Source organism: Carettochelys insculpta, chromosome 5 (genome assembly GCF_033958435.1).
Source record: "Carettochelys insculpta isolate YL-2023 chromosome 5, ASM3395843v1, whole genome shotgun sequence".
Classification (NCBI taxonomy): Eukaryota; Metazoa; Chordata; order Testudines; family Carettochelyidae; genus Carettochelys; species Carettochelys insculpta.
Genome location: NC_134141.1, coordinates 94,436,229 through 94,453,008, shown reverse-complemented (window position 1 = coordinate 94,453,008; position 16,780 = coordinate 94,436,229). Strand labels below are relative to the sequence as shown.

The following is a 16,780-nucleotide window of genomic DNA, read 5'->3' as shown; positions in this document are numbered from 1 at the left end:
TCCCTCCATCGTTACCCTTCTTTGCGATGCTGTGTGCTTGCCTACCTCAGAAGTGTGCTGTGGGAACCAGTTTCACCATAGAAGAGAAGAGAAGGAAGCCTATCTCGAACCCAAAATGAACAACTTGCTTATATTGTTTTTAATTTTGTTCTTGGCTCAAAAATATTTACGATGGCAGTGTTGAGAAGTTGCCCAAGAAAGACAAGAAGGCCACTAGGGATGGTTAGGTTTCTTCACATTAAATCTTTTTAGAATCCCAAGGGGTCCTAAAGCAGTTTTAGGTGCTATCATACATAGTCCAGCACACTGCCCCATAACCAGGATCTCTTGCATTCTGCAGCACGTCACCATCAACTTCCACAACTGCAGAGCAAGGGGTTATGAGTAGTGCAGTGTATAAATAAGCACACTGCTAATCAGAACAAAGTCAAAGTGGCTGAGGGTTGTAGGGATGTTGCTGGACTGGTCCTGGAATTCTACGAGTGCTGATGTGTGGCTGCATTTAACTTCATGCTTAAAAGTGAAAGTAATTGGTTTGTTTAGCCCAGAGGGCTAGTTTGCCCTGTATTATATTCACTGTTTTTCATGATATTCAGCACTAATTAAAGAAACCTATCAGCCTGTATCCTGTAAGGCAGAGGCAGGGAAAGTACAGCTTGCTGGCCAGATCCAGCCCATCAAACGTTTGGAGCTGGCCCACCACGATCTTCTGGGCAGCCAATGTCCTGCAGTGCAGTCGGACTCTCAAGCAAGCTCCCTGCCTGCCACGTCTCCACATGCAACTCAAAGCAGCCAGCTGCTGGGGCCAGATATGTCTCTGCCCCAGCACAATCCTCACCGTGCTTGTGAGTCCAGGAAGCTCGCAGAGCACTCCTGCCTCTAAGTGCATGCTGCAGAGGTGCACATTCTGACCCCAGCAGCTGGCCACTTTCAGCATCATGCAAGGGAATGGGTGGGGCAGGACAAGCAGGGAATGTGTCTGAGGGGCCCCCTGGACAGCTGGCTGGGAGCCGCCTAAGGTAAGTGCCTCCCAGCCAGAGCCTGCACCTGGCACCCCACCCCTTCCCATACCCCCAACTCCTTGCTCCAGGTCACAACCAAAATCCCTGCACCCCACCCTGCCTAACGTCACAACACCCTCCCAAACCCTACACTTCCTCCTGCACCCCAATCCCCTGCCCCGGTCACAATCCCCTCCTTCACCCCAACTCCATCCCAGACCCCACGTCCCCTCCTTCCCACCAGTCTGCTACCCCAAGCTCCCTTCTACACCCAACCTCCATCCCAGACCCTGCAGCCCCTCCATTAATATCATAGAGAAATGCAGCCTTTGCTTAACAAATTCTTGGAGTATCCCCCATCAAAATTATTGCTTCCCCACTGACCATAAGACACCAGTTAATGACATGAGTTAACGTGAGGCTTGAGGCCTTTGACCTTTGAACAGATAACTTTGCACAGATAACTGGCCCGAGTATTTGAGGAGCTAAAATAGTTTAAGGAAAAGTTCTGGCCATAGATTCATAATTCAACCACAGTTGAACTATCCTGGCAAAATAACTGACATATGTAAAAGGTAATGAGATACATCTAAGGCTAGCCTAACTGATTGCCTATATCTGTTTTTTTTAGAAATATTTCATTTTATTATGGATTTGATTGTTTTATTAGAATAGATTTATGTTAGAATATATTTTGGCTGTATGCAAGGGACCTCCGGGCCACATCAGAGTTTCATGTAAACTCTGTTACGTGCCTCTTCTAGTGATTTTAAGTGTTAATGTCATGCCTATACAAAGGGCTAGATTGTTAGCACTGGAGCATGTTGCAGTCTTCTAGTCACACCATTTGGCCACAGCACTCACAAGGGATTGGCAGCATGACTAAAACACTCCAAAGTCCCTGTCCACGTGATACTTTTCTGTGGGGAGATACTTGCGAGGCTGTCATTACTTTTGAGGATCTAAGACCTGCGTTATATGCAAGTCATTTGATGAAAAGCATTACCTTGGACTTTCTTTGCTGAATGTCTCTGGTAAGCAGAGGATGAATCTGAGATGTTCTCTAAATGTATTTAATCTTTCCAAATATAATTGAAGGCCAAAAAGAAAATGAGTGCAACCACATCATCTATGGAAAGCATCTGTGGTGAGAGGGGAGAAAAGGAGGATCACAAAATCCTTTCAGATAATTGCACCCCAAATGTCTATAGCCATGTGAAGGACACTGCTTGTAGTGCAGCTGTTCCCTGACTCAGTAATAGTGCAGTCTAATTAGTGGTGCATAAGGGACCTTATGATATTTTAACTCTTGTTCCTAAATTTATATAAACTCTTGGACCTGTGCAAGACATTAACATGGTTCAGCTAGTGTTGGCTCCATGAATACTGTAAAACAGAAGCACATTGTAATCAGCTCCCCGATCCAGTTGCAGGGTCAATGACCCTAGGAAGGGTGGTGATGAAGATGTTGTCCCATTAGCTCTAAAACTTTGTCTTTCATGCACGAATTCATAAGACAGAGAGCCTCTCACAGTCCCACCTCTCCAATCCCATGCTGCTTCTCAAAATACTGTATTCTGCAGTCCCAACAAAGAGATCTGATGGACCATCACCTTGTCTTCACTAGCAAGTTAGCTTGGGGTAGAACACAACCTTGGGTAATGATTTTAATTAAACCACAGCAAGCAGCCAATGGAGACAGGGTTTAACATCATGTCAGCTGGTTGGAAGCAAACACTGCTGAAACCATAGAGTTGCACATGGCGAGCTGGCATGTTCCACACCACTTGTCTGCACTGACAGCAGAGTTGTGGTCACCATCATGATACATAAAGTGACTCTTAAAAGTCATGTTCTAACTCAACCTGAGTTTAAGAGCCCTGCAAATGTACGGCTATCCACTTTATATGCATGTCTGTGGCTTTTCGATACACATTTTGTTTCCACACAAGGCTGCATTTCTTTTTTCACAAAGACAAACCCCTAGAGATTTCTCAGCCCCTTTCCAGAAACTCCTTGCTTGCCATTTCCTCCTCCCTCCTCCTGCCTTCTTTTTATTCTTTTGGAAGCACAGGTAAACCAGTGAAAAGAACATCATAACATGCTTCGGCAAAACCAGTCAAGGCAGACTCAGGTGACAAGGAAGAGAAGGCAGCCACTCAGGTTGTTTATATGTCTCATGGCTTTACAATTGTGGTAAATATATGCTTGCCAGTACTCTCTCAGCTCCTAAGTCTCATGTTTTTCAGTGAGGATTCCAGCTGCTTATACCTAGTTTTAAATATAGTGAAAAATAAACATATTGCTTGTTGAAACCAGCAGGGTAGAGAGAGCTATTCACCAGATCCTAAGCCTCTTAAAGTTACAGGGAAACTAAAGGGTAAAACTAGACTCTTGGTCCCCAGCGTTGCAAGATCTGGAGTCTCGTTGTGACTTTTCCCCTCTCCTCCAAACGTGCTGTGCGCAAACCTCATCCTATGGGATTGTGTCCAGAGCTGGTTGATGCATTTGTGGAGCATGGTGAGCAAAGTGTTCATTCAGGTTTCCTCTTAAACAAGAAGAGGGCTACACCTGAAGCTTGCCCTAGTCAGATTATGCTGAAGGAGGAAGAGATTCCAATTCTGCTAACATCTCTAACAGTTATCATGCTAGAGCTCCATCAGCACTCAGCAGGTCGTATTTCACAGCACACTGCCCTAGAGAGTGGTAAGAAACATGACAGTAGCATGTCCATGTGAATGGGGCACCTTTTGGGGGCTGCAAATGTGGCAGCCTTGACTCATCCAAACACAACATTCTCATTCAAGCAAGCTTCCTCAGTCACATCCGCTTCAGGAGCTGCCGCGCTTGCTTTCAGGCATTGACCCATTGTGCTCTGCTCTGCATTGTCTCCTCCACATTTGCTATGCAGATCATTAGAGGTGATGGGAACAGGGTGTTCTGTGAGCCTCTGCTGTCTTTCTGACCACAAGGGAGCTGTCTCACCACAGGCACCTGCTCAGAGAAAAAAGATTTTTCTCTGTGTTAACAAGCAGCTATGGAAAGACTCTGACTGAGGCATCAAAACAGATAGATCTGGAGTATAGAAGTGCAGGGTCTCAGTACCCCGCTAATGAAATTTTTCAAGCAGGAATCAGCAGGGGAGGAGAGGTCTGTGAAACAGATGTCTGCAAAATATTCACAACAAAATAGAAAGCAAATGGAACTGAGGAGTCTGCACTTTTGTTTTCATTCCTATGTTTTAATGCTTTAGTCGATGCCTTTCCATTGATGCTTGTTATCACAGAGAAATCTTTTGGTGAGGTACCTCCCCACACATTTTCCAGCAAAAATAGGTCAATTTCTGAATGTAATTGGACCATTTTTTATATAAAGGTGGCACCTGCCTTAAAAACTATGTGAAAATTCACATTTTCAGTAAAAATAAGGCAGGTTGAACCAGCCTGATCTGGAACTCCCTCGTCCAGCAACACCTGTACTCCAGCATGATTTTATTTAATGGACAACCACTTATCATGGGTGCAGACAAGTTTCTTGTGGTCCCATAACATTTGTGTACAGCCAAGAATCCTGACTCTCATGGTTCTGTGCTGTTATTTTGCTGTAATTTACCCGAAAATGTCTTCTAAGATCCCAGTAAGCAGCAGAAGTGATGGTAATGCTGCTAGACAATATTGACCTCCTGAGCTCTGGCAAATTCTTTCATTCGGCACCCATCAGATCCAAACGGTGCCAGATGAGAGAGGTTCAATGCGTAGCTGCAGTTGCCTTTTGGGGGTGATAAAGCAAAAGAGGCAGCAGATGTTTACTTTTGGTCAAATAAGGCCATGTGCTGGCTGCTTAGCCAGTCTGTCAGTCTTGGAAAAGATGTTGATCATTCAAATGTTAAACATTTGAAAAATTGTCCATTGAATCCTGAGCCCAAGAATGCCTGTTAGTCGCTAACAAAATCTGAGTCCTGCTAATGTTTCCTACCTCTGTTGTGTTAATCGGCCTGGCAGTAAGTGCCATCTGTAAAACAGAATTTGAGATGCACATAGACCTCCCCAAATGGCTTGAACTGCTTTGTAAAGTGATCTGCTAAGGTGGTGGAAAACAAAACCACCTTTAGCTGCCAGAACATAGAAGAACTACAACAGCAGATTCCGCAACATGGAACGCAGGCAAGATGCAGATATGGGGCTCTCATGAATAGCACTGAGTCTGGAAGACAGGGTTAATATCAACACATTCAAGACTAGTAAAATGAGCAGGAAACCAGTGGATCTGGCCCATATTTGTAGCTAGAGCCTGGAAAGGAAGAAGCTGTTAACCAGGAATGGCAGGAAAGCATTGATGGTGCCAAGCTGCTTTTATAAAAAGAAAAGTCAAGATAATATCAGTGAAGCACGTCTGAAATCTGCCTATTCCTATTAATTTTTTTTCCAGCCTATAAAGGCAGTCTCTGGGCATGGAACAACTTGTTGCCCAACGTCAGTATTTTAAGATCTTATGCTCCTTTCAATTACAGACCTCCCCAAAGTCCTTGAATTGCCTTGTAATTAACTCCCCTTTTATGCCAGGCAAAAGCCTAAGTACAGGGATGGGCTACAACTTCAACCTGAGCTGTGGGACTATCGCACCTCACAGAATCCTAGAGCCCAGGCTCCAGCCTGAGCCTCAATGTCTACCCTGCAGTCAAACAGCCCTTCAGCCTCAGCCCCATGAGTCCAGTCAGCTGGCACAGGCCAGCTGCTAGCTTCTAATTGTAGTTTTGACCTCTTTGTGACCCAGAGGCTGACATACTCCGGCTTCAGCTCTGATAATCCAGCAGGTGAATTGAACTACAGAGCAAAGGGTCCACCACTGGAAACATCCTAACTTCAGCCTCAGGTACTCAAATTTAAGGGCCATCACTAAAAATGGCCCATGTGTCTCTGGCTGTGGGGTAGCACATGGAGAGAGGAGCAGATTCGCCAGTAGCCAAAAGCTAAACCACTGTAGGTGACAGGCATAAGAGGCAACGGGAGGCAATGCCTTCCATGGGTCTTACTGCTCAACTCCTCCCCTCTTCCTACCCTATTCTGATTGTTCCAGCAGGCTCTCACAGCAAATGATGTAGCCTGGTGGATCTTCCTCCTGAATGGATCTGGTTTACTTAAAGATGAAAAGCCTTTCAGCCCGCCAGACCTATTAGCATAGCACTGAACCTGTGAAAGAGCCATTAAGTGGTAATGAAGCCATTTAACGGGCACGTGCCAATCCAGAGGTATATACTGTCAGTTTTTGAACTTACTGACAGAAACATGTTAATTACTGTAATATGGCTGCAGAACCCTAGTATAAAATTTTCTTTAAATATTTCATAGACTGGTGCTGAAGATTATAAAATCACATCTTCAAGAAATGCTTGCATCGATTTTTAGATCCACCGTCTGAGTGTTCAGTTTTAGCTTTAAATGCTTGGACCTTCAGACATATAGTTTTTTCAGAATAAATTCTTCAGAATAACAACCTCATCTAATATACACACTTTAATTACTATAGGACAAAAACTTGCTTCCAAAGTCTTCCTGTCTTTACTGAAATCTTTTTGCCTTCATGCTGTTGAAGAGAGCCCTTAAAGGGACTGCATCCCTTTTCTTCCAGATAGCTAGAGAAATTATTCCTCTTTTTAGTTCTGACTACTTAATGAACTAGTTTTAAGAGGACCTTCCACCAATCTCAGTACCTTAATTAGATATAAAACCCTTTGTTACTCCTAAAATCTCTGGAAATATATTTTTAACATAAGCATATTGTGAAATTCCATAAACCTATCTATTGTTATGGAGATCATAGAAAATAAATTAGTGCTCCCTTTTTCTAAAAGCTATGAACTTTGTTGAGAACACACTAAACCACTCTGCTTAATTGTAAATAATGCCATTGTTTCAGTGGGTTAAATATGTAATAATCTGGAATGATTACCATATGAAGTCTTAAAAGTATCTTTAAATATAAAATCAGTTTAGAAATACTGATTAAGAAAAAACATAAAATGGGGAAGAGCTGCACTGTGTATTCCATAGTACTTAAATTTGTATTCCGCTTACTTGTCCTTACTGGAGTGTTTGCATGTAAATCTGACAAACTTCAGGGTATATGAAAAACCTATGGCTGACGTTTTTTATTCCCAAATTTAGTGTTTTAAATTAGTTGTCTTCTGCATGCCCACCCTTCACAATCTGGCATGCAGTGGAAAACATACTCCATTTTCTTCTGAAAGAAATTTTAGGTGAGGTTTTTTCAATGTCATTTGCTACATTTGGGTTCAGGGATTTGGCTGGGAGAGGTGAGTGCAGGGATGGGGAGGGAAGAGAAGAGAGAGGCAGTGGGGAGGGATCATGGCCTGGGCAAAGCAGAGGTGGACTATGGACAGGGCCAGTAGATGGGGAGGGCCAGTAGATGCTCCTTGCCTCCCGAAGGAGCAGCTTCAGCCCACTGCCCATGCAAACGAGAATGCTTGTTATATAAAGACCAACACTGTAATTACATACGTGTTCATGTTCTGTGTGGCTCACATTACCAACCAACTGACCATCCAAGCTCACCCTACACAGAGCACTTTGCATCATCCAGGCTAGAGCTAGCAAACTCATGGAGAGCAGTGGCAGTGTCTGCATAGAAAAAATGGTCATCATCATCATACCACGTCTAGATGAAAAAAAAAAAAAGCGCTTTACAGAGGCAACCTGCAAATCAAAGTGTGAATTCAAAAGAAACCCTAAATTGTGAACTTCTATAATAAAGGTACAGATACCAGCCCCTTTAGAGTCAACCACCAGTATCACCTCTGTCACTGATGTAGTTGGGGGGAAGTGGTTCACAAATCTAAATATTGAAAGCAGGACACTAGCCGTTGACATGATTAGTAAGAATAATTTGCTGCGCACTCACATTGCATCTAGTGTCATACAAAACCTGCTGTCTGCCCTGAGGATCTTACAGTCTAAGAAACCAGATGATAACAAATGTTCAACTATGATAACTGTAAGTGTTTTATGTGTCTTCACTATTGCGTATTATGGTAATGCTGAGATGTCTTGGCCAGGTCAGGGCCATTGTACTAGGCACTGTCCAAACAGATGAAATAGCAGTGCTTTTCCCAAGGCACTCGGGACAAAATCCAGTCCTAGGTGAGATTCTGATTTCATGTATAATGTCATCAAACTGAAGTGAGTCCAGTGGAGGCGTTAGGATTACTCTGCATTTTCACTGCTGTGCATGAGGGAAGAATTTGTCGCAGGAATTCCGGGCCAAACACACTGATGCTCATGAGAGCTGGCTCTGTTAAAGAATTTCAGTGTAAACATACCACCGCATGGATCCTAGTGGTACTTTAGTGGAGGCACAGTGGAATGAGAGGGCTACAGTACTCACCCACAACTGCTGAAGAAAAATAATTTAAATTTAGAAATATTTTTGCATTAAAACTTTTTTTTTCCATCCCCAGATTACATAACAGTTTGGGGAAAACCCTCATGGATTTGTTTTCTTTCTTCTTGATTCCTTCCCAGTCTCAGGCATCTGTTCTGACATCAGCAGCAGTAGCACAAGAGTAGTGCCCATTACCAGTAGAGCAATGCTTATGAGAACATATGCTGGAAAAAGACCAATACAGTAACTAAGTTTTTCCCCTCACAACAGGCATGTGTCGTCCCGTGATGCAGGACATTATTACGATAGTGCTTTCGATTTTAGCATAGCACAAAATCAACTATGATGAAAGCACCTTTGAATATGGTTTATGTAACAGATGAGATTGGGTCAAATGATGTTTTCCAAAACCTTGGTGTAAATCAAATGACTTTTGTGTAGTTACTCTGGATTGACATCAGTACAACAGTCTCAAAATTTAGCCGATATGCTTTATAATATCACTATTTTGCACGTTTTGTCTCTATCTTCTGCCCTGCCCACTATTCTCTGTCTGATCTTTCCCTTCCTCGAGAGAGGTTAATAGTTACTGAAAGCTCTAAGACTGTATCATGTGTTTTCTTTATATTTTACCAGGTTTTGAATTTTTTGAAACAAGTGCCAAGGACAACATAAATGTCAAGCAGACATTCGAGCGGCTTGTGGATATCATCTGTGAAAAGATGTCAGAAAGTCTGGAGACAGATCCTGCCATCGCTGCGGGAAAACAGAACACAAGACTAAAGGACACCCCTCCTCCACAGCAACCCAACTGTGGCTGTTAATACAGCTATCAACAGAGGCAGCTCTAGTGTGTTCTCTTGCCAACAGAGTATTTACGGATGGTCTATAAGCCTTTATTTATACTGTCTTTTTAATTTATTTGGGGACATATGTTTATGTCAGTGGCTAGTATAATGTGTGCAAACAGTTTGTAAGGACTGCCCATTTCTCAGCATCTGGCCTTTGCATGCAGATGGCTGTTTGTCTTTTCTTTTTATCTTGTGTATGTTATGCTTACTTCAGCTGGTTCTGTGACCCCAGGGCACAGGTTGTCTCCAACTGACTTTAATTCCATCAGTTTCAAATTATACCATATACCCCTTGGGGTAATGATCACACTATTTAGGAATAAGCTTTCTGATGCCATCTGAATTTCCCTTGATTGAAAAATCAGTTTTAAAATATTACCTGAATATACTGTCTGTTCTCAGATCGTTTGTCTGATGTGCACTTTCCTGAAGGTAATGCTGTGCAGAATCTATGACCACTGCCAAAATTCAGTCATCCCAGTGCCATATTTCATGGCCACTTGGAAATTCAGATTGAGAGCAGCTACCTAACCCGAAACCTAATCCCTCAGTATAAGGAGAAATTCTGTTGGCTGCTGACAGGATAGGGGCTGGCTTTGTTCTTATTCCATCCAGAGTCAATTTACCAAACTATTGATACAGAAGAGAGTTGTGAAATGTCATTCATCTTAAAGTTACCTGCTTTACACAAGGAATGTGCAGCAGCTCTTAATATTACCCACCAGAGCCAAATCTGTTGTGTTATTCATAACTGAAAATAATGTTAATAATAATACTCATAATGTTCTGGAGGCTGCATTATTTTGGCCTTCAGGAATTTCATGTTTAACTCTTGAAAATGTTCTCTCTATATATTTATTTTATAGTTCTCAGAGAGTGTCCCCTGCATTGATTGTAAAGGCCCATTTCTCTCCTCAGCAGTCCCACACCTGTTGAAGTCAGCAGGACTTGTTTTAGAGGACAGAAATGGATCTGTTCATTTTGAAAAATAGTTTGGTCTAGATCTGTCTTGTTGATGGTTTTCTTGTGACAGGACAATCAGAAACTGGCAACATTTTTGGACAATTCATAGAGAAGAAAGTTCTCTGTGGAGTTTTTCCACTAGACTGTCACTCCCTTAGAAAAATCTATGAAAGACAGGAAGATAGATGAATGGCCGCAGGTTTTGTTTTTGCGGTTTTTAAAGCATTTTTAAAATAGTCCTCTCCCTCCATGTTAACAAGCTCTCACTCACTCTGCTAATTGGTAGCACTTTGTACTGTTGCCTTATCTGGGTCACAGTGATATTCCTCCATTAATGATGACATTCAGGCAACATTAACTTCTTATTGTTCTTATTACATCAGCTTTAGTACCAGGATGACATTTCTCAAGCTAGACATAACAGAAAAAGAAGAAAAACAGGAAAATGACTCAGAGCAGCTGCTAACACTGTACCTGACTTCAAGAAAGTCCCATTGGCTTTTCCTAAAGTAATTTATATAACCTCATCAAACACACGAAGAGCATGTCTACACAAGGAAAAGAAGTGTAGTTTTCTCTAATATTTTATATAATATTTTAACTATTGTATATTAAAATCCTAGTGCAGACAAGGTTAACGCAGTTGGTGCAAGTAAACCCAAGTGTACATTTGTGTTAAAACCAGTGCTTTTTTTGTAAAATAAATATATAAATAAATAAATAAATAATCCTGTGGCTGAGGCTGCTGAGGTACCGGTACTCAGTACTGGCAAGTACCAGCACAAAAAGAGCACTGGTTAAAACTATAGCTTGACTTGGCTACACTGAATCTTAAACATATCAGTTAACACAGCTACCTAACACCTGCACTCCAAGGTCCTTGGAGGATAGAAGATTTTTGTCCAATGAATTGTATTGGTTTCCCAACGAAAAAATCAAAAACATGTTAAGGAAAGCAGATGCTTTCCCAGAAAAAAGTTATCGACCCATTCCCCTCCACACGCATTTTTTTTAATAGAAAAATTCCTGAAGGAAAATTTGCAACCAGTCCTCTCAATTGAACTGGTCCTGGGGAACACCATTACCTGATGCCTGATGTGATGCCATCAACAGTGGTCACCCTGGCTGGCACCATGGTCCTCCTCAGTAAGCTATGCATGTTTGATGATGATGATGACAACTCGGTGGAAATGTAGAGAACAGAAGCCATAGAGCAAAAAATTAATTTACAGATTCCAAAGCCAGGAAGAACTGCTGTGATCATTTAGTCTGATCTCCTCTATAATACAGGGTAGTAGAACTTCCACAAAATAATTCCTAGAGCATAGCTCTTAGAAAATAAACATCCAAAATTGGATTTAAAATATGGTTACAGATGGAGAACCGCCCCCCCGCATGCCTTTGGTAAAATGTTCCAGTGTTTAAATACATTCACTGTTAAAAATGTCTGCATTATTTTCAGTCTAGTGAATTTGTCTAGCTTCAGTTCCCTTGGATCACATAATACCTTTAGTGCTGTTAGCTGACTTCCACTGTGTCTCCCTTTGTACCATGTGTTTCAGTGCGGAAGTATGCCTCACACTGTAGTGAGCCAGGTCCCTCGTAACTGCGCAGAGTCCCAAGCATTGCTGCCATCAGGGCTTGCTGTCACCCTCCAGCATGATATGTGCTGTATTGCCTCTAGGGGCAGTGTGGGCTGTAGCTCTTATAGCATCTTTAGAGAACATGCACCTTGGATTGCCTCCCACTTCCAGCCTCCTTCTAGTGGTGGTTGGTACATAGCCCATAGGACAGGGGACACGCACTAGTTCAGACACGCACTCTGGAATGTCTCTATACCATAAGTCCTAGCACTGCCCTAGTCTTTGCTCAGGGACTCTGGTTGCAGCATGGCTGCACCCTTTGCAGCAGCATGAGGAGAAGAGACTATTTTCCATCTCACCTATTCAGTGCACCCATGTCTGGCTGTGCTCTCATAGGTCAGAAGGACCATCACAATCATTTCACTGTTTTCATTTCCCATCCTTTGTTCCTCTGTTGACAGTGTAGGCGCTCTGGCATGCTGGGATCTGAAGAACAGTGGGCAGCACAACTATTTATTAAAATTAATGTAAAGGGAGAGAATTGTAGGGGAGGGAGATTCTCCTTTCTGTTGTCAAAAGAGAAACTTGCCCTACCTTGCCCTGCTTAACATCTTAGAAGCAATGGGAAGGCAGCAGGATGGAAGAGCAAACTTCTTTAGGATGCCAGCCATGCTTTATAAGGAAATCATAAACATGGGAGAAAACCAGTATCAGAGATGGAACAAAAACCCCAACCCCTGCATAAGAACTCCCACTTGCTTTGCAGCTATATGCAAACTTTACCTTATACTCCCGTCACCAGGTACTGTTTAGAATTAGATTCTAAAGTCTGGATTCTTAGCCAAACTTTAGCTTAACAATCCAGATGCCCTGAATCCTGCAAACATCCTGATCCCATCAGCAGATGGGTCTAGCTAGACTCTGGCTCTCACACGTCTCATGACTGTGGCCTTGGGCTAGCAATCCAACAAGATTTCAGGCTGGGATGCATAATGGAAACACTTTTTAGGCATATTAGCTCAGTATTTGGCCTTCCTCTTCTTGGCTGGAGTCAGAACTATTACAGAGATGCACATAAAGAAGTAATCTTTTCAAAATGTATCATCCTTTTCCAAAAGAGAAAAGCTTCAGAATTGTGATATCTAAATTTCCTTCAAATCAAGTTGCCCTTCCTCTTTAATTCCAGCAGTGGGATTTTCAGACGCACTGGATGCCGACCTAATTCTGCTTCCATTGACTTCACTAGTAAAACTGCAATTGACTTCAACGGGAGCAGAATTAGGCCAACAGTGAATGCTTTGGAAAATCCTGCCACATTTGGTTTCATACACACACAGTCACTGGATGTGTGAGATGGAAAGATAGGAGCAGGAATCAGTCAGATCCATCTGTCAGACCCATAAATTTGTGAGGTGCTCTCTGAACTGCAGGAGAGGGAAACCAGAAGTCCAGCCACATAAAGCAAGTTCAAGGGTCAGAACTTACAATAGTCACAAAAGGTACTTAAAAACTTTTAGTCGGCAGCATTCTTAAAGTGGCTACTTGGGGCCAGATTGTGAAAAACTAGCTGCCTAGTCTCAGTCTAGTTCCTGGTGGCCAGGAGCAGTCAGCACTATTATGTAGCTTTGTTGCTAGTGTCAGCAGAGAAATGGGGAAGTGAAGGGATCACGGTGACTCACTTGTCCTCTCACCCCCAGAGGTCAGGGTTTAAGCACATTTGTGAGACAGGGCAATGCAGAGGAAGCTTGTTTGGCCTCTACCATTACCATCCGTTCTATAGATACAGAGGGCACATTGGCCTCCTGGGTTTTCAGTCTATCCCCAGCACTGAATTTTAGAGAATCTTCCCATCTAATGGTTGTATATGCACTCTGGCACAGACTATGCAACTACTCAGTCTACATGCACAAAGGGAGGGTGGGAAGATTTGAGCGTTGGAGTCTTATTTCTCATTGAGGGCCCTGAGCAGGGATTTGTCTTGAGAAAATATTGGATTATTACTATTACTGTATTTTATTACCTGGACTTAATGGCTGTTACCAAAAAGTGGGGGACCCCTTCTCTATCACAGTTTAATGGGAGCATAGACCTTGAAGAGGACAAAGCCCACATTGTCTGGTCTTAGACCCATGGTGCCAGCCAATAAACTGCACAACCCCCCACTTCCAAAGTGCTGACCAAGAATAACATTAGTGCTGCAGTAATGTGCGTGCATGGGTAATGCACCATCTTTATCATGGGATCAGAGTGCCTTTCTCAGTGCATGGTCAAGCTATTGTTCCCTGTTCCAAAGGGAAACAAGTGGAACACATGTAAGAGTCTGAGTCCTGCAGTATTCAAATGCATGAAGCTTTGGGCTCAATCACAATGGCTTGCAAGCCCTTTTGAGTTGCAACTGCAGTTGCATGGTCTTAATTCTGTCAAAAGTACATTTTCAGATGTGATAAATGTGCCTGTCCTTATAGGTCAATTAACTTGTAACTGTATTTCATTTTGTTTATTTAGACTAATTTGTTTGGTGTCTGAAATACGTGTGAGCTGGCCTCTCTCCCTCTTTCTTTCTCTCTCTTTCATGCTATATATAGAAACAGCTCATTCTCTCTCTGAACTGCAATGTATGTGACTGTTACCTGGAACTGTTTGTTCCTTTGTGCTTATATTTAATGTACTGCATAGAGAAACTACCTGAGCAACTAGATCTATGTGGCCTTTCCAGAGCATCAGTCTGAAAGATTAGGTTTTCTTCCCAGTCTGCTCAGCTCTGTCTGTCCAGCTGTACTGCCTGCACCTTTTTTATTTTAGGAATGAAGTGCTATTTATGGTGCAAACACTCTGCTGGAGTTTGATCCTAACTTTCAGAACTGCTTGAATTTTAATAGTCTTTTCCTAGGAAATGCATGGCATACTACATTTTATGTCTTGTGCTGCCATTGTTTTGTCAGTAGCAGAGAAGCCAATGATGCTTTCCATTTAAAAAAAGAAAATTATAGGCTTCATTTTTCACATAGCATGGTTTGTTATTGTCACTTTTCAATGGCAACAACTAAAAGACTGTTCTATTGCTTAAATGTTATAAAAGATTCCATGACCCACTTCAAGACAGGCGTGATGTACAGCAAATGGACCAAATTCCTCTTGAGTGTATCTCTCAAAACTAGAGTGGAGTTGCACCATTAATGCTTTGGATCCACAAGGCCCAATCCTCAACTTGTGTATTGGCACTTTGACCAGTGAAATGATGCTGTGTGTACATCAGGCTGAGGATCTGATGAGTGGCTTTTTTTAATACCGATTAGAAATTAGATTCTTTAAGGTTCACTTCTTGTAAAGGCTCCATTCAAAAGGCAACTCGTCTGAGTATGTAATAGGTTTTTGTCATTAAAAGGGTCAGGAAAATTCATTTATCTGTGTCTGTTAAGCTTTTTTATTTATTTACTTTATTTTTTTCTTCAATGTTCATCCAAGCAAAAGATTTTTACCACGCATGTAGAATTGTCACACACAAACAAATATACCCTGAACACTGGTTCACTCTGCACATATACATGTTCATTTTTGGTCCAGTGTTTTATGATTATTATTATTATTGATTATTCAGTGGAACTCACCCAGAAATTCTCATTGTCACTAGAAAATGCTTGAGTAAAAGCCACAGGCCATAGGTTCACTATTCATGATGGCAGGAGCAGATGGCCCATCGCTCGTATACTTGTTATGGGGTAGGGGGAGACCATATCCTAATCTTCTGGCAATTTTTTTGCTCCTGCATAACATGTGGAAACAAATGCTAGGGATTGCTCACCACTTCCAGTAGTGAATTTACTGAGTAGTCCTGACATGTACCTGCAAATTAGTGTTAAATAAAACTGTTTGTGCTGTAGTTCCTGTTCAATATATTGTTGGTAATGTCAGCTGTGTTGTGGTTCAGTTGGACTGTCAGAATGTGTAAACTATTTACTAGTGTTTGTGGAACTGAAATGTCTTAAATGTTGCATGAAAAAATGTTATAAAAATAGATTTGTTTTCTATTTTTGAACACCTCTGAACTGAGGGAACATGGGCCAATAAGTGCAATATTTAATGACTTTACTCAGTGTATATAAATCGTATGAAAGGGAGATGTGTCATGTACGTGTGATACGGTGTTGATGATGGCTGTGTGGCTTATTTAAAAGATGTCTTGTAGCTGTAAGTGTCTAGTAGTGAAATTTATACAGTAAATATTTTATCAGTGTAGTGTAAGAATAATCTATTCTTAATTCATTTAAACTATTTTTCATATATAAGCCCTGGTAACAGACATCGTATCCCTACTGCAAGTGCATGTCAATTTTACTTTTAGAATTGTGCGTGTCCTTACCAAAAAGGACTGTGTTATATCAATAGTAGAGGGGAGACGCTTTCTTCAGTTAGAACACACCTTTAGCCATTTCTAAAAAAAAATGCACAAGATTTCAGAAGCATGTTCTCTGGAAACAGAAAAGGAGTTTGTCTTGGAACTCAGCTCTTCAAGAAAAGCCTTCATTTTTTTTCCCCTGAAGAGTCAATTACATGCTCTGTCTGCTTGTACAGCCACTTTTTTAAAAAAAAATATCATTGCGTGGTTCATTCATGATTACACTAAGCCTAGAATATTAAGGAAGAGAGTCTCCAACCATCTTGAAATTTAGTTGGCATCTTTTGCTTGGTATCGAGTTCACTTTTTATTTTTGCATGTCAAGTCCAGTGCAAAACGCTAGCCTTTAAAGACCTCTGCTCTGTCGCTTCCTTTCCTAATTTTTAATCAGATACTGAAGGAAGAGGAGGTACACACTCAGCCAAATTCTGCTCTCTTTGACTGCTGTAAATATTGAGTAACTTCATTGGCACCCACGGAGTTCCTCCCAGCAGTGTAAGCGAGAGCAGAATTTGGCACCTTATCTTGCCTAGATATTATCAATGGGACATCAAATCATTTTTTCCTTTTACTTTAGCCTTGCATAGT

The 16,780-nt window shown here is 41.8% G+C and overlaps 1 protein-coding gene across 1 annotated transcript in view; it reads left to right on the top strand.

Moving 5' to 3' along the window:
- RAB3C (RAB3C, member RAS oncogene family) overlaps positions 1-9,223 on the top strand; it is a 164,851-nt gene extending 155,628 nt beyond the window's left edge. The window contains exon 4 of the mRNA XM_074994280.1: positions 9,036-9,223. Coding sequence (XP_074850381.1) covers positions 9,036-9,223 — 188 coding nt within the window. The remainder of the gene's footprint in view (positions 1-9,035) is intronic.
- Positions 9,224-16,780: the final 7,557 nt, after the last annotated feature.